General features: G+C 38.3%; 1 protein-coding gene across 1 annotated transcript in view; it reads right to left on the bottom strand.

Moving 5' to 3' along the window:
- Positions 1–25,074, bottom strand: part of SVEP1 (sushi, von Willebrand factor type A, EGF and pentraxin domain containing 1) — a 226,694-nt gene that overhangs the window by 80,991 nt on the left and 120,629 nt on the right. The window contains exons 19-29 of the mRNA XM_056117162.1: positions 19,814–19,975; positions 19,342–19,430; positions 17,926–18,022; positions 16,920–17,033; positions 13,835–13,948; positions 12,751–12,952; positions 9,059–9,216; positions 8,022–8,229; positions 5,588–5,763; positions 1,264–1,388; positions 232–355 (exon numbers count right to left, since the gene is read on the bottom strand). Of these exons, the coding sequence (XP_055973137.1) occupies positions 232–355; positions 1,264–1,388; positions 5,588–5,763; positions 8,022–8,229; positions 9,059–9,216; positions 12,751–12,952; positions 13,835–13,948; positions 16,920–17,033; positions 17,926–18,022; positions 19,342–19,430; positions 19,814–19,975 (1,569 nt within the window). The remainder of the gene's footprint in view (positions 1–231; positions 356–1,263; positions 1,389–5,587; positions 5,764–8,021; positions 8,230–9,058; positions 9,217–12,750; positions 12,953–13,834; positions 13,949–16,919; positions 17,034–17,925; positions 18,023–19,341; positions 19,431–19,813; positions 19,976–25,074) is intronic.

Here is a 25,074-nt window from a genome sequence, read left to right on the forward strand (position 1 = left end):
ATATCTTGGAGGTGGGGACATAGGACATGCCTTGGATATGTGAGGCCCTGGGTTTCATCCTTAGCACCTCAAAACAAAATATTTGGATCAAGTAATAATAAATTATTCATAAACAATAAACTGACAGGTATACACTCTTTGACTAATAGAGAATTTCAAATTGTCTCCTTTCATAAGAAATTCCTAGGACAGTAAGAGAAGGGAGAGTCTATGGAAGATGGAAATTCTAACCAGAACAGAATATGCTCTTGGGCTCAATCTTCACTTTCCCCACAACTCCTGACAGAAAGTCAGGCCAGGCCAACACATTTCCTTTACTGAGTTCTTCCGGGCATGAGGTAGCCAACGATTTCACCTGCAAGTTTAAAAAAAAATCTTTAGATACACCTTACTTTGTCAGGAAACAGTTATTATATCTTAAGTTGAAAAAAAATCACTGAGTTAGTTAAGAGGTGGTGGAAAATGGAGGCTGAGAGAATCAGGTTTTATAGGAATCAGAAAGCTCTCTTTTTTTTTCTTCCACTTCTACCATTCCCTTTAACCAGTATTTCATTGTCAGAAACTTGATGCATAGATTTTAGACTTTCTAGTCTAAAATGTTACAGTGTGCTAAGGTATGGTATGTGCTCCCTCTATTATTCACCTATTTCTGATGGAGAAAACAGATATGTTCTGCCACAATTATATCATATATTATTATTACAAAGGCAAATATTTATCAGTCTCTGACTACGTGTCAAACAATTCAACAACTATTTGTTCAATCTTGCCCAAACATTATGCAGTTCTACTTTTTTTCGTAGATAATGAAAACAAAGATAGAGTAGAACCCAGACTACAAGATAGCAGACTGGCTTAACCACCAATTTATCCGTAATAATTTGTCTACAGTCTTGTATCAGTTATATATTTGTGTATCTTTAGTCAGAGAAATCTGAAGTATCATTCTCTGGGATTTTTTCCCCCAGCTCTTAAGTGGTGTGTTTATGTAATCTGGTAGTTTCTGATAAAATTCAAAAGCATCATCAAGAGATTGAAAGTCACTACTGAACTTTGAAAGCTACTATTGAAACATTAAAAGTTACAATTGATAACTTCTGTCTGTCTGGCTTAGTCTATGCCCACAGTAATCAAATGATACAGGTGGCAAACCCAAAAAATTCAGAGGCTACAGTAAGATATGGCATCATTAGGCTATTCACATTGTTACTAGGTTTGTACCTTTGCATCTCATTACTGTCATACACTGAAAATGCAATTGACCTGCTGTGGAGACAGGACATAGTCCCAGAGGTTGAGCTGGCTGATGGAGCCCACAAAAGACTCTGCTGGATTGAATCCTTCTCCCTTTTTGTCTTGTTCTTGACCAATAACTAATGCACCACCACCTAAAGAGAGGAGAGAGACAACAAAGAAAACTAACTTGACCGCCCATTATTCTTAAAATCTTAATTGAATGAAAGCAGAGGAAATACAAAATGCATCTTTAAAAATTACTGAAAAGATAAATTATCCACATCATCACATGTTTTATCAATAAGGACGACTTCAAAGTTTTATAGAGAAATCTGAAAAATAGAGGATTTGGATTTGTTTATTTTTTCTTTTAAAATAGTGTTTAATTTGCTTTGGTTATATATATATATACACACACATATATATATTAAATGGAATCACTGTGAAATACAGAGTTACAGAGCTGATTATGGTTGGGTTTCAGTCAAATTGTGTTCCAATATGTCTTCCTCACCAATGTTAATTTCCCACTACCAATGTCCCCAATTTTCCTTCCCCCGAGCCTGTCTCTATGGCAGTCACTTCTCTCTCTGTCTCTCTCTTTCTCTGTCTCTCTGTCTCTCTCTCTGCCCCTCCCAACTTTGGGACAACATTATGGTTTGAAATAAAGTTATCAAGAGGTTATATTTGTTCCTTAACCTGAAAAATAGAGAATTTAGAATATGGATCTATAAACATTTAAATATAAATGCTACATATATATGAAGATAAATATAACATTTTGAGAAGAGGCATATCTTGTCTCTTAAGATATTACCCGTCCTGGAAGACTATCAGCAACTGTTTCCCTCCCTCCCTCCCTCTCTCCCTCCCTCCCTCCCTCCCTCCCTTCCTCCCTCCCTCCGTCCATCCCTCCCTTCCTCCCTCTTTCCCTCCCTCCCTCCCTCCCTCCCTTCCTTCCTTCCTTCCTTCCTTCCTTCCTTCCTTCCTTCCTTCCTTCCTTCCTTCCTTCCTTCCATCTCTCTTTTGTTCTTTTGTGAGCATCCACACCCAGCAATGCTCAGGGGTTACTCCTGGCTCTGCACTCAGGAATCACTTCTGGGAGGCTCAGGGGACCGTATGAGATACTGGGGATGGAACCTGCATTGGCCACAAGCAAGGCAAGCTCCCTACCTACTATACTATTGCTCTGGCTCCAGCAATGGAGTTTCTTTTTCTTTTTTGGGAGGGTGGGGCACCTGGTGGTACTCAGGGGTTATTCCTAGCTCTGCACACAGGAATTACTCCCTGTGGCACTCTGTGATGGTGGGGATTGAACCTGGGTTGGCCATGTGCAAGGCAAGTGTCCTATCCACTGTACTATCACTCCAGTCCCTTTTGTTCATTTTTTTTGAGCCTACAACTCTTATGTTTTTATCACCAGCTCCAAGAATTATCTCAAGCTTCCAGTGACCAGTTAATTGACAAAGCCAACAGAATCTGTTCAATATTTACCTCTGGTAACTTCTCTGTGATATTGGTTTCTATTGACCACTTTATCTGACGAATCTCTTTCCTGGGTGTTCTGAGAGTCTGTGCCCTTCCTGAAATATTCTCCTTTCATCTGTACTCTGTACCCCGTTGGCCAACATTTTTGGAATGACCTGATTTCCTTGACCCTGGGGTTTCTGTGTCTGGCTAATGGAAGGGCCATTAAGGTAAGAAAGTGAGATGAGAAAGAGGCTTAGTTTCTTGAACCCATTCTCCTGGCTTCATATTGAAGGTGGCTGCTTTCCTCTTCTGAAAATCATTGCTCCTATTGGGTGAGTTCTCTCCGCCCCATAGGCTTCCAAGTTCTACCAAAAAATCCTACTCCTTGTCACTTCAGGCTTATTCCTAATGACCTTCCATTGTTGCTAGCCATAGAGTGTTTCGGTATCATATTTTGGTTCTCATTATCCTATCTTTTAAAAGAGCCCCTTCATTCAACCCTTTTCATTACCCTCCTTAAAAGTTCCACCTGTTTCCTGTCAGGAGCGTGATGAACTCACTTGGTTTCTAGGAGAGCATCCTCTCCTGTTTCTCCTGCTACTTCTGTTCTGCTTGAATATATCTTCTCTGCCCACCTCTTAAAGACTGGAGTACCCACAAATCTAACTCTGAGTTTTTTCCTAATCTTCCTTCAGTTCCCTATCTGATGTCACTCACATACCAATGCAATCTCTCTGTTAGGATTTCCAACCTGTTTATCTTCCTTTTCGTGGGGAAGAAGTTTGGACCTGGTGCAACACCTGGTGCACTCTGGGACTATTTCTGTCTTTGTGCTCAGGAGTGACCCCTGGCAGTGCTCAGGGGACCATATGAGATGTCAGTAATTCGAATCAGAATCATAGCTACCATAGCTGCATGCAAGGCTGCAAGCATGCCTCACCTCCTATACTATCTCTATGCCTCAACGTATCGATCTCCTTATAAAATTAACAAATTACCACTGTAGCATTGTCATTCCATTGCTCATCGATTTGCTCGAGCAGGCACTAGTAACATCTACCTTGTGAGACTAGTTGTTACTGTTTTTGGCATATCAAATATGCCATGGGGAGCTTGCCAGGCTCTGACGTGCGGGCAGGATATTCTTGGTAGCTTGCCGGGCTCTCCGAGAGGGATGGAAGAATCAAACCTCAGGCGGCCACATGCAAGGCAAATGTCCTACCAGCTGTGCTAAATATTAATATGTCCTAGAAAGATTATATCAATTTGAACACCTGCAAGCTCACTAGAAGAGTGTCCACCAGACTGAATCTTTGCTAATCTTATCTCTAAAAAAGAAATTGTCAACTGAAATAAGGCGGAATCAAACTCTGCTTTTTAGCTTCAAACAGTGCTTGAATAGAATTTCAACAAAGAAGCCAAATTGCTGAAAACCAAATACAGGATGTTTTTGACTCTAACCCCATATATAGTAACTGTCCTTTCCTTGGGATTCCTGTGTCAACTCACAGGTTCATCAATAAATGTGATGACCCAAACTCAAGCCAGTCATTCAGTCAGACCTGTAATGCATCTGTGCAATCCTGATGAATTGCAATTTATCCTTAGTGCTGTGACCAGCCAATTATCACCTTGGTAGCTACTGTTTCAGTTTCCCTGCTTCATTTTCCTATTATTTTCACTTACTTTTTTTTATTCTTCTGCCAGAGTTTAATTTTTTAAAAAAATATAGATGCTTTTCTATCAATAAAATATGCATTCATTGTACGAATGTATAAAAAGAACAAAAATAATAAATGTCACCTGCAATTTTATCATCTAGAGAAGAGATAGTTGAAAATAAGAATACTCTAAATTAAACCCAGAAAGGAAACTCCACCCACACACTTTACCTGACAATACTACTTCAGGTTGAAGTGAGTTTAATGTTTATTTACCATTCTTCCTATAACATTTTTTAATCGAAGGACCTAGATAGACCAACTTTTTGTTGTTGTTGTTACCATGAACAATGTTGAGAATTCTGATCACCTAATACTTTCACATTCCTTCAAATCCAAACTCTCTGTTTTCAAAGTATATGCAGGAAGAAGTTTGACACAGTTGAAGGGATTGGTGTAGTAGCTCTACAACTATAAAATAATGACTTCTATATTGTTGTAAACTATGAACCTCAATAAGTCAAAAAATAAACCATTTTCTATCTATTAGGACAATGGAGGAGAATGTGAGTTCTTTATGAAAAGGGACATCAAGATGGATCATTATGAACAGTATTCCAGGTTGTAATACAGATCCCAAAACAAAACTTAAAAATAAATTGAACAGGGGTCATGAGATAGTATAGTGATTAGGGTCATGGGCCTGATCTGGGTTTGATTCCCAGAACCATATGGTCCCTTAAGCATTGCCAGGTATAGTTCTGGAGGTTCCAGAGTACTAATAGGTACGGCCCTGGAGGCTCCTAGCACCCCTGGATTATCCTGGGTATTCTCTGCACCACAGGTCCCAATCATCACTGCATCCTCAAGTCCTTATGTTGAATAATTGCTCTGGTTGGCTAAGAATCACCAGTGAGGTCCCCTAGACCCCTTGGGATTCCCTGTGCCCCAGTCATTAAACTCCTCCCTGGAAGACAGTAACCTCCAATGTCCATGCAGCATGTTCTAGTCATATTAATACAGATCCCAATGGCACTTTTTACACAAACAACCACATAGTTTACAGAATCAGATACTAAGAATGCTGCAGACAGGAGAGGTGGCTGCTGATTTTTGTTTAAAGTAAAAAAAGCAGGCCCAATATTAGCAATTCTGATGTTCATCTAAGCATCCTTGCCTCTAGGGTTCAGCAGAATTACACTTCTTTTGCGAACACATACCAGGAATGGGTGAACCAACAGAGAGCCCCACGCCACCGTCAGAAAACTTCCCATCTATATAAACTCTCCAGGCTCCGCCAACACTTGTCCATGTAACTGCAATATGATGCCAGCTTCCATCATTCACAGAGGGACAGTTTGTTATCTTTTCCTTGCCATTCACATAAAGAACCCAGCTGTGGAAAGATTTCAGGGGAGACAGTCATTAGTCAAATGTTGTAATCCCTTTGGTGGGGCACATTACTATTTTTCTTCTGTTCCTTTTCTTTCTCTATGTGTATAAAGTTCTTTGAAAACTCATTTCTTCCTATTTGGCCATACTTTATATAAAGAGATTTGAATTATGACATTGTATTGCAGATCAGTAAACATTTGTATTTCTTGAGCACCAAAGCATAGAAAAATGTCTTAGCATGAACTGAAGGTGGTTGGCCCAATTTGAGACAATTCACTAGTTCTTTAGAGTGAATGAGCCAAGAATGGAAGGAATGAGAGTTGTGCAAATGTCAAACTGTTTTCCTTCATCTATGTTTCACAAGACTAGAAACAAACTTCAAAGGTTTCAGAGAAAAGTCTGTGTCTTGGTGGCTTAAGCAACCCTAAAGAAAAGTACATTTATCTAAAGAAAAGAACAACTGGAACAAAACAAAGGGGGCCTATCATGAAAGATTTCCCCCAAACCATGTCACTTGGGGAAAGTGATAACCAAAAATAATAGCCAAGTTGGAAGTAAAGTAAGTAAAGATGGGGAGAAATAAAAATATATTGGGAAATTGAGAAGGAAGATAAGAATTCATTGGAAACTTCTTCCAGCATTTTCTCAGTCCCCAGTCAAAGATGTTTATAAAAAATAATCTTTTACAATATTGCTGTCCCTCTGCATGTTCTCAAGTTCTTTCCTGTATTTATGCAAACAATACTTTTTCTTTCTATCTCTTTTTTTATCTCAGGGAAGTTTTTTATTTTTAATTTTCAAGTTTCTTTGATGTTATTTCTGAAAGTTCAAGTCCATATGAATAAGAAGATGTGACCAAGAAATTTCCAACAAAATAATGAGAGTCCTGTGGGCTGAGGAAAGAGCAGATTGAGTTGCATGGATAAACCTATTGGGTCTCTAAGTTCTGTGACTTGCTTACTGAGGCAACAGGTTACAAATTTTGAAAGACTGGAGAGGAAGAAGCCACGTGACGCTTCACAGAATCAACAGAAGGTGAAGAAGCAGAGAGTAAAAACTCTCAGCTGTATCACGGCAGATTCCACATGTGGCACAGAGCAGAGGTTCTGAAGGAACCACAGAGGGTGAGGTGGTAAAAAGCAGGATAAGAACAGATGGCCAGTTATGGAAGTCCTGCCCAAGTTTGTGGCCCTTTAGTCTGTGGATTTTAATAATCCAAGAGAAGGCAAAGAAACCTTGAAGTTAACATTCCTGACAGTGAAGAGGGATGGGGGCCCTCTGAACAGAACTAACTGATCCAAAAGAATTAGAGAGATGTCGTCCGCACACCTGAATTTTTAGACTAGTTCATTAAAGATGCTGGGCTAGAGTGATAGCACAGTGATAGGGCGTTTGCCTTGCACATAGCCAACACGGCCGACCCGAGTTCGATTCCTCCGCCCCTCTCGGAGAGCCAGGCAAGATACCGAGAGTATCTCGCCCGCACGGCAGAGCCTGGCAAGCTCCCCGTGACGTATTCGATATGCCACACACAGTAACAACAAAGTCTCCAATGGAGACGTTACTGGGCCCGCTCGAGCAAATCGATGAACAACGGGAGGGCCTTTATTAAAGATGCATGTGTCTCCTTTTATGTGTCGATAATGTCACTGAAATCCTTAACCCTGAGAGACTCTGATATGTAAAAGAAAGTTAACAGATTTGAGATGAATTTTAGAACAAAGTTTAGAACAGCTCTATCACTCTTAGTATGAGATTCGGACACAGACTCCATTTTTCTTGAAACTTAAGGACTTTTTTCCCTTTTACTTTCGGTTTTTGGGCTATGCTCAGTTGTGTTCAGGGCATACTCTGGGCTCAGGACACCATATAGAGTGCTGGGGATAGAACTTAGTTCTATTGTTAAAATTTTAAATTTATTTAAAATAATTAAAAATTTTAAACAGATTATTATTTTATGTAAAATGGGTGCTAATTCCTCAGACAGGTCATACTGAAGATCAAATGAAGTACTTGATAAATTTTCACATTCAGTAAGACACCAAGAGAGTACTTGGTACAGAAAAAAAACAAAATAAAACATATATAAGGTATATTGCTAACATTTTGCTTATTTTAAGAACCTACACAAATTGTCTATGTGATTATGGTCACTCTGCTTCATACTGGGTCTCTGGACTACCCTACAAGTTATCCCAATGTTGTAAGTCTGCACAAGGATAAGATCAGAAGTACAGCTTGCCTAGCATTTTGGCTTACCCATTGTAATCAGTCAGGAGGAAGGTGTTGTCGCTGCCACTGCCATTCTCAAGGGCATAGGAGATTGGGGTTCCATAGTTGATAGTGTCAGAGGAGTTCATCCAGAATGTGCAGGTTACAGCATGAAGAGATGGAAGTACTCCATCCAGCATGACATAACCATAGATGCCAGAAACTTCAAAGATCAGGTTAAAATTATTCGATTGTTCTGCAATGAGTAAGAAAAGTATGCAAATTGTGGAACACTTTTCATTGTCCGAGTGTCAGCAGCAGGTGTGCACTATTGTACTATTGACAAAAAGGCACAGGTTAGCAAAGAGGACAATCTTTGCATTATGTATTTATGATGTCATATGTATTTATGAAATAATCATTCTTTTAAACAAAAGATACGTATGTTTTGAAGACAGGAAACATTCTTGAAAAGAAGCAGAAAAAAACAAGGAACAGTTGGAAGGAGAAGTGGAATTGGAAAGTTATTACAGAAAAGAGACACCAAGCCAGGTCTGTGTGCTGATGGGAATGACAACAGAATACATTAATCCATTTTCAGGAAAGGAGGGGCAACTGTGGAACAAGAGACCATGTTCTTTCTAGACCCCAACTCTTCTTTATTTCATAAGCAATTCAGCTCTGTCCCAGACCTGCACACTCCACTCTATCAAACAGAAGTCCTACATATAAAGGACTCCTGTGCTTTGAGAAAGCAGATTAGCTATCATACTCAAACAAGTAAATGAATCCTGATCTTCTTTCAGAGGGTTTATCAAAATCTCTTTCCAAACAGATTATAAAGAGTACTATGAAATTCAATATTCCCCATTTCCCATTTATATTTCTAAGCTTCAATTTCCTCATATATGCCAATAGAGATAAGAATAACATACCTAGTTTACTGGATGTCTGTACAGATTAAGTATGACATTATTAGAAGAGATTTTTTTATACATAGGCAATGCTTGGTGCAGGTGAAAACCAATATTGCTACTGCATCACAATGTTCAAATTATTATTAATAACACTGAGATCGTAGATACCTATTTCACACCTGCTGCCCGAAAATCCTGGGTGACATTTACAACTGTATGAGTTTATTTCATCCACACAGGTGGCCTGATTTCTGCATGGGTTAGACTGACATTCATTGATGTTTGATCCACAGCGTGGCCCCGTGAAACCTGGTACACATTGGCACCTTTGGAAAGGAAACAATATATTACAATTAGAACAGTTCAGAAGAGCAATAGCCATCTCACCCACATATACACAAACCTATTTCAGGTCTCTGAAAATTAAAATGGTGAAAGATACTTTTGCCTTTAGTTTTTTTCTCTCTGGAGAAACCCATATTCTCCTTTGAATAAGCCCCCCAAATAAAAGTATTTTACTTCAAAACAACAACATCAAAAAACAAAACCATAAGAAACCCAACACCACCTCCTGCTTTAAACCTGGTGTTTTAAGGGCCAGGGAAATAGCTCAGATGTTAGGAGTAGGTGACTACTCTGTGTGTGGGGTACACTGAATTTGATCTCTGGCACCAAGTCACTGCACACTACTTGGTGTAGCATAGGTAATCCCCAAGCACTGCTGGGTGCAGCTAGCCCTGAGGGCTCTGAATACTGCAGAGGTAGTCTGGGTGGCCCCAGCATTGCTGAGCTCAAATAGAATCACACTGATGAGCCCCAGCACTAAATTGTCCAACCTCACAGGCTGGGCGTTCTAGAAATAGTCCCTGAGCTTCCTAAGTATGCTTGGGAGCCCCTCATGTCATGTCATTAAAAAAGACTCCAACAAAACAGTGTTTTTATTATTATTTTTTCCATTCTATCTATTAAATATAACATGTATTTGAAATGTTGCAAAAATAGGTTAGAAAATAGGTCTGTCACTATAGTATAGTCACACGCTGGAAGTTTCTCTCATAAGTAGTGCTGGAGAACACATTAAAAATTCATATGCCAAAATAACATAATGTGATACTGACACCCAAGGACAGTAAAAACAAGAGCCAGGAATATTGCTCCATAGTTGGAAGCCTGTCCCATGATCTGGGGGAGAAGGCAGCTGGAATAGAGAAGGGATCAGTAAGACAATGATGATTGGAGGAATCGTTCAGGATGGGAGATGTGTGCTGAAAGTAGATAAAAGACCAAACATGACAGCCTCTCAGTATTGTATTGCAAACCATAATCCCCCAAAGTAGAGAGAGAGTATGGGGTAAATTTTTTGTCATGGGGGCAGGAGTAGGGTTGGAAACGGGGGCATATTTGGGACATTGGTTGTGAAGAATGTACACTGGTGGAGGGATGGGTGTTTGATCATTGTATGATTGAAACTCAAACATGAAAGCTTGTAACTGTATCTCATGGTGATTCAGTTAAAACAAAAGAAATAATAAAATATTCACATGCCATTCTAAAGGCATCTTTATCTATGGAAATTCAATTTTTAAAACTATCAGGTAGGATTATTATTATTATTCCCATTTTACAGATGAGTTAACTGTGGCTAGGAATGGTTAAGTAATTTGCTTAAGTCCATTTGTTACTAAACAGTGGAGTGGGTGTTTGAATTCAATTTCATGCCATGTCCCTAATTCTTAATTTTTTTTCTTTTTCTGACTTGTGGGCTACATTTGACAGTGTTCAGGGCTTACTTATGGCTCTGTGCTCTTCTATGAGTCCTGGGAACACTATGTGCTGCTGGGGATTGAACCACAGGTTGGTCACCTGTAAGGCAAGTGCCCTCCGCCAAACTATCTCCGACTCCTCCTATTTCTTCTGAATAAAGATCAAGTGATGCAGCATATTGAGTACAACAAAATTTCCAGAGATTCTGCATGTAAGACTGTCAGGTTTCTATATTTTAGATAGCACAGCTCCCAGGAGGGGAAGCAACAGGACAGGGCTGAAGGATCAGTGGTAACAGGGGCATGTTGTTTTGCAGTGTGCTTTACTGGAGGATTAAGAGCTGATTCCAGCAGACAAAGTCTTTCTCTGCTACAAATTCTACTATTTTCAACCACAGAAGCTTAATTGTTATTTTATTTACCTATAAATAAACTTTATTTAGATTTTTTTTAAAAATCCAAGATACTAAACTAAAACTAGCATTGTAGCACTGTCCTCCCATTGTTCACATCGATCTGCTCAAGCAGGCACCAGTTACGTCTCCATTGTGAGACTTGTTGTTACTGTTTTTGGCATATTGAATATGCCACGGGGAGCGTGCCAGGCTCTGCCGTGCAGGCAGGATACTCTCGATAGCTTGCCGGACTCTCTAAGAGGGACGGAGGAATCAAACCCGGGTTGGGCCGGCAGTGTACAAGGCAAATGCCCTACCCACTGCACTATCGCTCCAGCCCAACTAAAACTGAAGGTTTGAAAATCACGGACATAGAATATAGACTAACATGGCAAAAAGGTAAAGGTAAAGGCCCTCCCATTGATCGTCGATTTGCTCGAGCGGGCCCAGTAACGTCTCCATTGGAGACTTTGTTGTTACTGTGTCTGGCATATCGAATACTCTCGGTAGCTTGCTGGGCTCTCCGAGACATGGCAAAATAACATGGCAAAATAAATCACAGATCACAGATCATCCTGTTATTCGTCGATTGCCTCGAGCAGGCCCCAGTAACGTCTCCTTCATCCTAGCCCTGAGATTATATTCAAGGCTCTTTAGGAGAATGAGACCCATCATTGTTACTGGTATTTGGCATATTGGGTACGCCACGGGGATTTTGCCAGACTCTGCGTGTGGGCAGGTTATATTCGGGAGCCTGCCAGTTTGTCAAAGTAGGAATGAGATGTCATAATAAAATGTCGCGCAGCCGCAAACGGGGCCGCGCGGTTCCAGGCTCTGGCAAAATAAATATGATGGCAAAATTCATTTTTATTTTTGCATATGTGAAAATTTCAGCTAAAATAGTGAAAAATACACCTTTAAAATATGAGCTTTGACAAGTGATTCTTTATTTGCTTCTGTGGACTTCTATTTCCATTAACCTTTTATGTCTTTTCAAATATGGAGCAGTGGTTCCCAAATCTGGATGTACATCAGGATCATTGGGAAACTTCAAATGTATCAGATGTCAATTTTATTTTATTATTTAGTGTTTCAATTTTAGGGATTACACTCAGCAGCCTGATGGACTCGGGGGACCCTATGGGTGCTAGGGATTCAATCCAGGTCAACTGCATGTAAGGCAAATGCCCTACCTGCTGTATTCTTGCTCTGGCCCATGGATGTCTATTTTAAAACTCCAGACTACACACTTAGCGAATGGACTTAAGCAAATCAGTTAACCACTTCTAGCCACAGTTAACTCATCTGTAAAATGGGAAAGATAATATTCTTACCTGATTACTATAAAAACTGAATTTCCATAGATACAGATGCCTTTAGATTGGCATATGAATTTTTTTGGCATGTGAATTTTTAATATGTTTTCCAGCACTTCTTATGAAGAGAGAAACTTCCAGTGTGTGACTATACTACTACAGTGACAGAACTAATTTATAACCTATTTTTGCAGCATTTCAAATATATGTTATCTTAAATAGTTGATGGAACGGAAATAAGTAATAATTGAACACACCAGGACAGCAGGTGGTCTGTTCTACTGGGCCTACCAGCATTTAGGATGAGTTAACTCACAAAGTAACGTTCCACAGAGACAACAGACTAAAAAGTTGAGTAAATAAAAGTAAAAGAACCAGTCTTTTACCTGAAGCCATTGGCACCGTCTTCACAGGTAGCTCCATTTTTACATGGTTGACTGAGACACTCATCCAGGTCTTTTTCACACAGGGTACCCAAAAATCCAGGTGGGCATTTGCACAAGAATCCCCCAACGTGGTCTTCACAGATGGCATTATGAAAACATGGGTTTGGCTCGCATTCATTGACTTCCGTTTCACAGTGCAGGCCTACGAATGAGTGTGGGAGAGTGCCTGAATATGCCATTGCACAGGGTAACTGTGGAGGAAGTTATGACCTCCTAGAGGAAGTTACTTCTAGAGGATTGAAAGGGGGATGCACAGTCACTGGCCAAGCGACCTAGCTTGAGGCTCATTCTTTAAGACTCTCTCAATGTATTTGTGACTTTATATATTCTTATGTAATCAGCTTTTTAAAAATAAATTTTATGCCTTAAAAAAACCTTTCTGAAACCGAGTTCATGTTAAAAAAAATAAAATTTGTAAATTTAGTTAAAAAATTGCCAGTTTCTTCGACCTGCCTTTATCCCTCACTGTAATTCCCCTTTTTTTGGGACACCCCCCCCTCTCTTTCTCTTAGGCATATTATTTATTTATTTATTTATTTGTCTTTTCTCGCTCCCCATACTCTGTTCCTATCCTGTTTTTTTTTTAAACTAAATTTCAGACCTGATGTCCAACATCCAAATATTTCTGTATGAAATTCCTCAAAATTGGAGGAAATGGAAAATTTTTTTATAAAACAGGAATTGGAAAAAATGGAAGCCCCCTATGTAATCATGCACAGTTACAACACCTGATAACTTAGGGTTAGTAAGTGTAATAATGCCTGCTGCTTACAGGCTCTTCATTTTTTTTTTTTGTTTGTTTCTTTTGGGCACATACCCAGAAGTGCTAAGGGCTTACTCCTGGCTCTGTGCTCAGGGATCACTCCTGACGGGGCTTGGGGTACCATAAGGGGAACCAGGAATTGAACCCAGTTTGGCTGCATGCAAGACAAGAACCCTATCCACTATCTGGATAAGAGATAAGAACCCTATCTCTTCAGCTCCAGGTGATTAAAATTTTTTAGGAAGAATGGAATCCTCTTACCTGTGTATCCTTTGGCACAAGTACAGCCATAACCACCTATGCCATCAATACAGATACCTTTATTTAAACAAGGACTGGAACTGCATTCGTTTATATTTTCTTCACAAACTCGACCTGCCAAGAATCAAAGACTCTGAGCCGGAGAAAACCCCAAAGCATTTGAAGACTAATAGTTTGCAAACAAATTGTTTAGGGCCAAGAGTAGAGCAGTTGGAAACTGTGGCTAACACGTTTGTGAGAAGTTTTCTTCTTTGCCAGAAATGTTGAAATGAAATGTTTTTTTCCATTCTAAGAGCTGCAAAAATTCTCTTGCATAGAATTTGACATTTTCAGCCAGCAATGAAAACTGACAACCATGAATATATAGGCTCATGTTTTCAGTGAAGAAAAGAGTGACCTTGTTTTTAAAATGTTCTTAAATTATTCACTTGCTATTAACTTACCCATTTGTTACATTTAGATCCTTTAAAATTTAAGAGGGAACTGTTTAAAGGCTTGAAGAAAATTATGGGGTAAATGACTGAAAAGAAAAAAAACTTCTTTTGTTCTGAAGATTGAAAAAACATGGTCAAATTTCTGTGTAGATGACTTATGTTTTGTCTGAACATAATTTGAGAACAAATGATGTAATTGAAATCCTTTGTTTCAACAAAAGTAGAAATGAGGACCCAGAGATGTCTGTGATTTTATCAAGAATAGACACTAAAATTGGTATAGTGCTGCAAATTTCTTTATTTAAGCATATATATATTGATATATAGGTAGATATATGCTCTTTGAAGATTGTAGAAATTTAGAAGCTCATGGAGTTCTGTAACATGGCTTATAATTTATGCACCTCAGCAATATAAAAATGCACAAAATTCACTATTCACTAATGAAAGTCAGATTTTAGGGGCTGAGGTAATAGTACGGTGGGTAGCGCGTTTGCCTTGAACCTGGTTGACCCAGGTTCAATTGCTGGTACCCCAGATTGTCTCCCAAGAACTACCAGCAGTAATTCCTGAGTGCAGAGTCAGGAATAACCTCTGACACCATTGGGTGTGGCCTCAAAACAAACCAAAATATAAAATTTTATAGACATCATAGCTTATATATAGTCTATAGTTTCATACACCTGTGAATGAGCATTTCTTGCTGTTCACAGTAAATCCTAATTATAAATTATACCCAGCGAAACACACAATAAGTTTAATGTCTAATAAATACATATTTTCTAAATTTAGAAATTTGGGTCTTTTTTTTCATCCTGCATCAACCATCTGGTTTGACATTTCTCTAGGATTTAACCCTGGGTATCACTGACCTGAGGGACAGAATTTTAGATAAAGAAATATAGGGTGGAGTTGTACCATTTCCTGTGTTATACAGAGATGCAATGGCATGAACATGGTAAAGGGAGTGGGAGGGAACAAAAGAAAGGCAGGTAATTTCCTGTAGATCCCCATGTTGGATATGCCTGGGAGGGGAGATGAGTATGAAGATCAACCCACATGGTCTCAGCTGGTCCCAGCACCCATCAAACCTGAAATCAGCCACTCAGAATGTAAGTCAGTGTGGTTTGTTTCAAGACATATGGGACCTGCCCCCAATGTTCAAACTACTCACTTTCTAGTGAACACAATCTTTTTCCTCAGCAGAATTAAAATTCTTGTATTTTCAATTCATGAATTGCAAAAAAATACACCTCTCTACTTGCCTGATGACTGATTCAAGGAATTTTTACAGGCTATTTTGATTGTGTGAAACATTCTCCCTATTTTTAGAGGCTTTTGATTTAAATTTCCAGATAAGAAGTGTTTTTTCTGTATAAATTCAGTGTATCTTCCCATGTTATCAGGACTATGATTACTGAACTGGATTCCAAAGAGACATATATAATATGGTTCAAATAATTACTACTGTAAGTTATGATATTTACCTAATAATTTTGTGGGGATGATAAAGTTATTAAAATGTGATTGCTTTAAAATGTTTAAGAAATTTACTGAACATTAAAGTCTACAAAAGTATATATTGTATGTTCTAATATATATTTATATTTTTGCTATAATAACTTATAATTTAGATATAGTGCTAGATAATTTAGATTATAATTAATTCCTACAATTAAGTGATAAAGCTATTACTATTTATAAAAAATCATGTCAGATTGGATTACATATTAAATACCATAATAATGTAAGTAAACACAGAAATTAACAATAGGGTCTGTCCTCCCGTTGTTCATTAATTTGCTCGAGCGGGCCCAGTAACGTCTCCATAGTAAGACTTGTTGTTACTGTGTTTGGCATATCGAATACGTCACAGGGAGCTTGCCAGGCTTTGCTGTGGGGGCGAGATACTCTCGGTAGCTTGCCTGGCTCTCCAAGAGGAGTGGAGGAATCCAACCAGGCTCAGCCGGGCCGGCCGCGTGCAAGGCAAATGCCCTACCGCTGTGCTATTGCTATGATATCACTCCTACCGCTCCATATGAGGTTATTAACAAATTAATCACTATATATAGCTGCCATTTTTCTTAGTGTGTATGTGACTATTTAAGACTTACTCTTTAGTCACTTTCTGGTATACAACGAAAAATTGTTAACAATAGTTATTATGCTATATATCTCCAGAACTTGGCCACTTATTTACCTTACAAGTGAAATTTGTACCCTTTGACTAACATCTCTGCGTTTTTCCACTCTCCCCAATTTCTGGTCAATATCAATATCTACTCTCAATTTTGGAATTTAGCTTTTTTAATTCCACTTTTTGGCTACAATAAACAAGGTGGTACAGATACCTTTATAAGAGAGTGATTTCCTTCAGATAAATATCCTGAAGTGGTACTTCTGGATCATGCAATTGTTCTAATTTTTGATAAACTCCCATACTGTTTATTTTTGTACCGGTCACATCATTGTACACTTAATAGTGCACAAGGGTGATACTTTTTCTTTTATCCCTACTAGTACTTGATAGCGCTTCTCTTTTTTTTGGTAATAGCTAGTCTAAATGGACTAAAGCGACGTTGTGGTTCTGAATAATGAAATTTTAATGACTCCAAGGATCCTAATGTGAAAATAAGAAGCTTTTCCCTCACCTGTGTAACCAGATGGGCATTCACAAATGAATTCTCCAACTTGGTCTTTACAGATTCCATTGTTGAGACATGGCAATGAACTACATTCATTAATGTCTATTTCACACTTTAAGCCTAAAATATAAACAAGTACAAAATAATAATCATAAAAACCAGTTCAAATGCAAAAACTACATTTCTAGAACAATGAACGATAATCATTTTTTTAATAAATTCCAATTTTAAGATAAAACCCTTTTTCCTCAAAAATTGCATTTCTGGTCTGAGCTGGCATGTGAACCAAACTACAAGAAAACATAATTCTTACATAATCAAGTCCAAAGTCACATTATTTTCCTAAGCACAGCTTCCAGAAACAGAGAAACAAAGCAACAAATCATAGTTATTCACAAGAACTCCATTGGTGTGAAGCAAACGAAACACTAGAATTTGTTTAAAAATGTTTATACTGGACAATCTGCTCTATGTTGAATGTCATGCATTTAGTTTGTGTTAGAATGAAACCTTGTACATATCATCTGGGATCACATTCCAACCTAAATTACGAGCTATGACATGACTTTCTATGTCATAAGAGAAGATTCTTCTTTTCTCCTCAAAATTGTGCAAAGAAAACTGTCCTTCATAAGATGTATTTTATTTTATGTAACACATATACATGTACATGTGTATATAAATATATAATATGTATATAAATATATATAATGTATATATGTATATATACATATGTATATATACTTATATATATGAGTATATAAGTATATAAGTATGACATGTGACCTAAACTATTATACTTAATGGGAGCAGGGTGGGTGGAAGGGGAACTTGAGATATTGGTAGGGAACACTGGCACTGGTGATGGGTATGGAGTTGGAGCACTGCATGCCTGAGACTCTATCATTAATAACACTGTAAATCACAGTGCCTAAATAAATATTTCACGCACTAAATAAACACGCAAATATTTTATACAGAAAACATTAAAATCTGCATTCCTTTATGTTACCTGTATATCCACGGGGACAGAGACAAGAATAACCACGCCCAAGTTGTTGACATGTTCCACTATTGTGGCAGGGATTCAAGAAACACTCATGAAAAACCTACCAGTGGCAGAAAAGATATCTATCAGAGGCCAAACACTCAACTCATTTTAAAACAATCTTGACTAAGGAATGATGAGGTTTATAACAGACAGTTGGTTAGGGATGATTTCCATCACACAAACTAGCTGGGCTACTGTCTGTTTTATGTTGGCACCAGTTAGAAATGGGCACAACTAATTTGTTCTTGAGTGATGCTCTGGTAAACCCAGCAGCGTTTCTAAACGTGGTTCTACTGGATGTTAAATAATGCTCCAATCTGAACAAGCTAAACAGACATCTCTGGGAGTGGGATCTGTGGTTCCTTATTTTTAAAAGTTGGACAGAGATTATAATATGTGTTGAGTTGACAGGCACTGCCCCAGAAGTCCCTATAAATTTTTGTTTCCACTAGGCTCCTTTCCAAATATGACTTATAAAATCTGGACAAGACGTTATGTTGCATGAGTCTATAAGAAGTTGAAATGAGAAATATGACCTCCATTTTCTCCCCAAAATAATTCAGGAGTTAAAAAAAAACTAAAGAATTTATCAAGACATTGTATATAGTAAATTCAGAGTAAAGGTTGAATCTACCAAAATAATTGGTCCTACTCAAATTTTTAAAAAAAATTTAAAAAATTTTAAAGAAAACAACTAATTTACTTATATTGTTTTTTAAAGAAAACAACTAATTTACTTATGTTTATGATTTATGTTTCTTATGTGAGTTTTATCATGTTATTCTAAGAAATGGCTTTTTTTATCATAAAAATTGGTGTTGGAACATTTTATGCTTGAAACTTATTATGAACAACTCTGGAAATTAAAGTGTCTTAATATAATAGAAAATAAAAACCCTAAACAAATTATAATAATCATATAGATTTTAGTAAATTCATTAAATGAGAGATGGAGAGACATAAAAATTTTAATTTTTATTTTCATAAAAGTTGAGTGATTTTTTCCTGCCAATCAGTAAAAGTCTTTGGCTAGTCCAAATGCCCTTACTCAAAGAATGGATTAGTCTTGGGGTAAGTGCTAATTATCAATATATCACAAGGTTTCTCAGATTTAAACATTCTATGTGTGAGATATCCTGTGGGTGGGGGCAGGGTGGCGGCAGAGGAATCCCAATTTTGGTACTCAGATCTTCTAATGCTATGCTTTTCGAAAGTTCTTATTGATTTCCAAATAAAAACTGTTATTCATTTATAAAATTCAAGAATGTTGATCATTTAGTTTCAACTCTGATAGTTTTTCTGTATGGATGTGTAGAATGACCAACTGTTTTCCAACATTCCACTAGAGCATAATTTACACATAGGAAACGGACTTGCCTGATTGCTGATTTCATATTTATTTTTTATGTGGTCAGAAGAATAAGTCACTATACTCTCCTCTGCTGCTGAGAAAGTTGAACTAAAACCTATGAAGATTAATAGGAAGACATTAGAAAAAAAATCAGTGAATTGTCCAGACTGCCAATGAGTAGACTATATAAATACCATGGTCAAGATTCTTATTCATTAAGAAAGCCAACTCACATATATTTTGTTTTAGCAATACTGAAAAAAAAGGAGCACAGAAATTGACAGTATTGATAATACAATGGCATTAAATCAGAGAGCCCTATAAAGAAGTTTCAAAGTTGTCACTGTTTCCAAAATTAGAATCTCTGAGTTGTTGTTGTCATAATAAAAATCTTAAAAGGATAACCAGGCAAGCCTAGATCTAAATTGCCTTCAAGAACAACATTCAGAGTTGATGAATGCACAGAGACAAGGGAAGATAGGAAGGGCATCATCTTACTTGAGCAATCTGTGATGGATGTGGCTCCAGTGAAGGTGGTGGTTCCATAAAAGGGACAAGATAAGCAGAAGGATTTCCCAGAATCGGGTTGGTAATAGTCATGAGGGCACGGATAACAAGGCATTAATCCAGAACGAGAGAATTCTCCTACTGGACAAGGCACTGCAAAAGTCAAAACAAGTCACTGGTGAGTGTGAAGCAACTAACCTACACTTAAAAAAAAAATATGTGCCAATCTTGCGTTGTCACCTGAACGACTGAAACATTCTCTTGCAAATATTTGACAGCCATACACCTACATCAATGCTTTGTTGTTTCCTTCCTGTCTTTTTCTTTTTGTAGGGAGGGAGGTCAAAAGTGGTACTCAGGGTCTTGGGGGCCATTCCCACAGGCTCTTGGCCAAAGGTGACAGTTCAATGCTAGGGCCCAAGGATGTAGTGCTGCTAGGGTCAGGGCAGTGCCAGAGACAATCAAGGCCGCCTTAACTGTGTTTAGGGACCTCTTGGGTCATGACCAGTTCACTCACAAGATCATGTGAAGTGAGGAATCAAGCCCTAACTTCTGTACTCGTTCCCTGGCTCCTTCTTGTCTTCAGCAACAATTGACAATGAACACATTAATTAATTGGAATGGACCCTATAGCATTGTATTCTAATCTTTTCACCTGACACTGTATTATAAGCACCTTCAAAACCTTTTTTCAAAATGTTAAATAACCTTTCTTTTTTTGCTCAGTGGGGAGAGGGAAGTTGGATCCACATCCATTGGTGTTCAAGAGCTATTCCTAGCTTTGTGATCAGGAGCGACCCCTGGTGGTAGTTGAGGAACCTCATGTGGTGCTGGGGGTTTGATCCAGGGGCCCTGGCCTCAAAGCCACATGAATAGCAAATGCTGTACTCTCTCTGTCCAGTCCCAGTAACAGGTGCTTTTGTTGTTGTTCTGTGTTTTTGTGTTTGGACAATGCTCAGGGTCGACTCCTGGCTCTGTACTCAAAATCACTCCTGACAGGTTCAACTATATGGGGTACCGAGAATTGAACCTAGGTAGACCACATGAAAGGTAAGTGCACTATCCACTATACTATTACTCTGCTTACCCCAAATAACACCTTTTAATAAAAGAAAAATCTTACATATCACTTACAGACTATAATTGTCTAACATGTCTTTCATTATTGGCCATTTTTCTTATCCCTAATTGTTAGTTACAAATAATGCTGACAGGAAATTTTCTACATAAACCTTTGCATAAAAAGTTTCAGTTCCATGTGACAACAGATCAATATGAGTAGATGAAAAATCAAATCTAATGACACACACACACACACACACAACACACACACATTTGGTTTTTGGCCCAGTGATGCTCACGGATTACTCTTGACTCTGCACTCAGGAATCACTTCTGGTGGTGCTCGGGGAACTACATGGATAATGGAGATAGAGCTCAGATAGGCCATGTGTAAGGCAAGCACCTGACCGGGGAGGCTATAAGTCTGGGCCCAGATAAGATCATTTTAAAGTCACTCACAATGCCGAAGCATTTTTAAACTATGAATTTGCAGTTCTCCCAGTAGTGTGTGAAACTGTTCTTATAACTGTGTCAATAGAAAATTATTTAGATTTTTTGCACTTAAAGGTGAAAATAAAATTTGTCATTTAAATTTGCATTTTGATAAAGTTACTTTTCTTTATGACTGCCAGAGATTTTCCCTATTACTCACTTAGTGATGTACTACTTTTAATTTTAAACTCTTTAATGCTATTTTGTGTTAGAGGTGCTTTTAGTAAAAAACATCCAGTTTAATATTGCCATTTAACCAAATCTGGAATTCTCTTGAGAATATTTACCAGAAAATGAAATAAATAAGTAAACAGCCTCAAACATAACATGAGTCTGCATTTTCTTCACCAAATTTTGGTTGCACTTGGCAGGGGGGCAGTGGGGTAGACTGCACATGGCTAAATCTTTGGATCTGGGTTTTAGATTGTAGCCCACCTATTAGTTCCAGCAGACGGTGTTCTTTCTCTATGTGAATTCACTAAGGTAAGCCCTAAAACTGTCATAACCCTCAAAAAACTAATTAATTACTATGACTTGTATGTAGACTTTGAAAGAGCAGTTTGAAGCAGACTATCATTCTTTGGGTTTGAACTCTTGATAAAAAAAATAAAATGACAGGGCATTCCCTTTTGTTCTCTCTCTCCTTTTGGGTGTTGTGGCAGGGTGGGATGGGGGGATGGGGGGTGGGAGGGATACTGGGACCTTGGTGGTGGAAAATGAGCACTGGTGGAGGGATGGGTATTTGATCATTGTATAACTGAAATCCAAGCACAAAAATCTGTAAGTCTACAACTGTACCTCATGGTGTTTCACTAATTAAAAAAAAAGGTAAAGGTAAAGGTAAAGGCCCTCCCGTTGATCATCGATTTGCTGGAGCGGGCCCAGTAACATCTCCATTGGAGACTTTGATGTTACTGTGTCTGGCATATCGAATACGTCATGGGGAGCTTGCCAGGCTCTGCCGTGCGGGTGAGATGCTCTCGGTAGCTTGCGGGGCTCTCTGAGAGGGGCGGAGGAATCGAACTCGGGTCGGCCATAGTTGGCTGCGTGCAAGGCAAGCGCCCTGCCGCTGTGCTATTGCTCCAGCCCCCCAAAAAGAAAGAAAATTAAAATGACAGAATTAATTAGCAGTATCAGGAATTCATTTCATTATTCTGGTTTGAAAATAAACATAACAACACATTTCTGGACATCTCTGGGGTGATCCCAGGAGACAAAGCCAGGAATAAGACAAGAGTACCATCAAGTCTAAAAACAAAAAAACAACATCAAAAACAAAAAACCCAAGAAGAAAGGTTTTGCCATACATCATACAAACAACCCTGGTTCAATAGCCGACATTATATATGATTCCTAAGAACCAGCAGAAATTACCCCTGAGCACAAAGTCAGGAGAAAGCCCTAAGCACTGATGGGTATTCTCTCATGCCACCCCCTCCCTCACTTCCTCCCAAAGAAAAACTCTACAAATATATTTGTTTTACCAAAAACAAGTCAATTTGAAATCCTATGCAGGGTTCTGAATTTAAAATGAATTTCCTCTCCCCCTATCTCTAGTTATGCTTGTGATGATGAAGGAAGGTCACGCTCAGCAGTGTTGGGTGACAGGACATTGGATGGTGGATGGAAATTCAGGCCTCTCATGGCTGGGCATAGGCATGTGCTCTACCACTTGAACTATCTGCCAGGCTCTAAAATGGATTTTTTGAAACTCAGGCTTTAAAAAATAATTGCCTTCTTGGGAAAAAGTACTTTCCAAATAAGTAGTTAAAACTGAAAGCATTAATTTTCCACTGGTTAAAGGTATAACAATTCTATTTGAGACAATATTTATGGTATGAAAAACTAAAACAATAAATTCTACTGTAAAATGTAATGCATTAGTACTAGTGAAAACCAAAACCAAAGAAAACCTAAAACTCCCTTGATAAAATGAGTTAAGTGTGCTTAACATAATCTTTCATCTCTATTAGTCTAAAAATAACTAAGCCTGAAACAAAAAGTGTAAAAATTTTACTGATTTTTGTATAAACATATAAGCACAAATGTAATCTTGGCTAAAGAGATAGCACAGTGGATAGGACATTTGCCTTGCACGCTGCCGACCTGGGTTCAATTCCTCCATCCCTCTCAGAGAGCCCGGTAAGCTACCGAGAGTATCCCGCCTGCACGGCAAAGCCTGGCAAGCTCCCTGTCGCATATTAGGTATGACAAAAACAGTAACAACAAGTGTCAAGATGGAGACGTTACTGGTACCCACTTGAGCAAATCGATGAACAACCGGAAGACAGTGCTACAGTGCTACAATGTAATTTTAGGATTAAATAATCATTAAGACAGTGGCTTCTCAAAATAATGAACACCTTGTGATAACTATACTTTGCCTTTTCTTGAAATAGAAGGTGTAAGGTAAATGTTCATATGAAAATTACATTACATTCCAAAGGGTAAGTTAGTACCATAAATACAAGAGGAGTCATATACCCAGTTTTCAGAAATGTAGATCAACATTAGGTACATTATTGCTTAAGTACATTCACTTCAAGATATATAAATATCTACTATAAATATATATGAATATTTAATAAATGTATTAACATAGGAGCGATAGCACAGTGGTAGGGCGTTTGCCTTGCACGCAGCCAACATGGCCGACCCGAGTTCGATTCCTCCGCCCCTCTCGGAGAGCCCGGCAAGCTACCGACAGTATCTCGTCCGCACGGCAGAGCCTGGCAAGCTCCCCATGACGTATTCGATATGCCAGACACAGTAACAACAAAGTCTCCAATGGAGACGTTACTGGGCCCGCTCGAGCAAATCGATGATCAACAGGAGGGCCTTTACTTTACTTTACTTTATTAACACATAAGATAGTGGCACTATCTAGTACACAATACAGACTTACACACTCAAGTACATGTGCAGTTCCTGGTAGGCTATTACTAATAAAATAGAAAGGAATTGTGCCAGGGAGATAGCCCAAAATCCTGGAGTAGAGGGTTTGTACACAAGAGCCCTGGGTTTAATCCCTGCATTATAAGGTCTCCTGGGCACAGCTGGGAGTGACCACCAAGTAAAGAGATAGGAATAGACCTTGAGCCCTGCTGGTATGGGTCATTTATGCTTTCCCATCTCCAAAGAAGTAAGATAAAAGGGAAAAGAGGAATTTTCAGTTTGAATTTTGGCCAGAGTCTGGTTTCAGAGCCAAGAACCAAGAGACCAGAAGTAAATCTTTAGACATATGAATGGTTAAGTTATGACAAAGGAACAGAGAATGAAGTGGAAGGAGGAGAACTTCATTAATAAATAATTTTTGGAAAAATGTTTAGCCACGTGCAAAAAAAAATTGGATTAATATCTCACTCTATGCCCAAATGGTAATTCATAATGGATTAAAGACATGTTGTTAAACCCAAATCATAAAATACATTAGGAAAACATAGGTCAAAATCCTCATGGTATTAATTTTAGGAATGTCCACAATAATTTAACCCTACTGCTAAGAAAAATGAAAGGGAAAATAAGTAAATGGGAATACATCAAATTTAAATGCAAACGAAACAATGATTAAAATCTACCAACACCCTACTGAATAGGAGAAAATATTTGTACACCATCCATCTGACAAAGGGCTAATATCCAAGATATATAAAGTACTCACAAAGGTCAACAACAACAACAAAAGCAAACAACCCCAT

This window comes from Sorex fumeus, unplaced genomic scaffold (assembly GCF_029834395.1).
Source record: "Sorex fumeus unplaced genomic scaffold, SorFum_2.1 ptg000034l, whole genome shotgun sequence".
NCBI classification, from domain to species: domain Eukaryota; kingdom Metazoa; phylum Chordata; class Mammalia; order Eulipotyphla; family Soricidae; genus Sorex; species Sorex fumeus.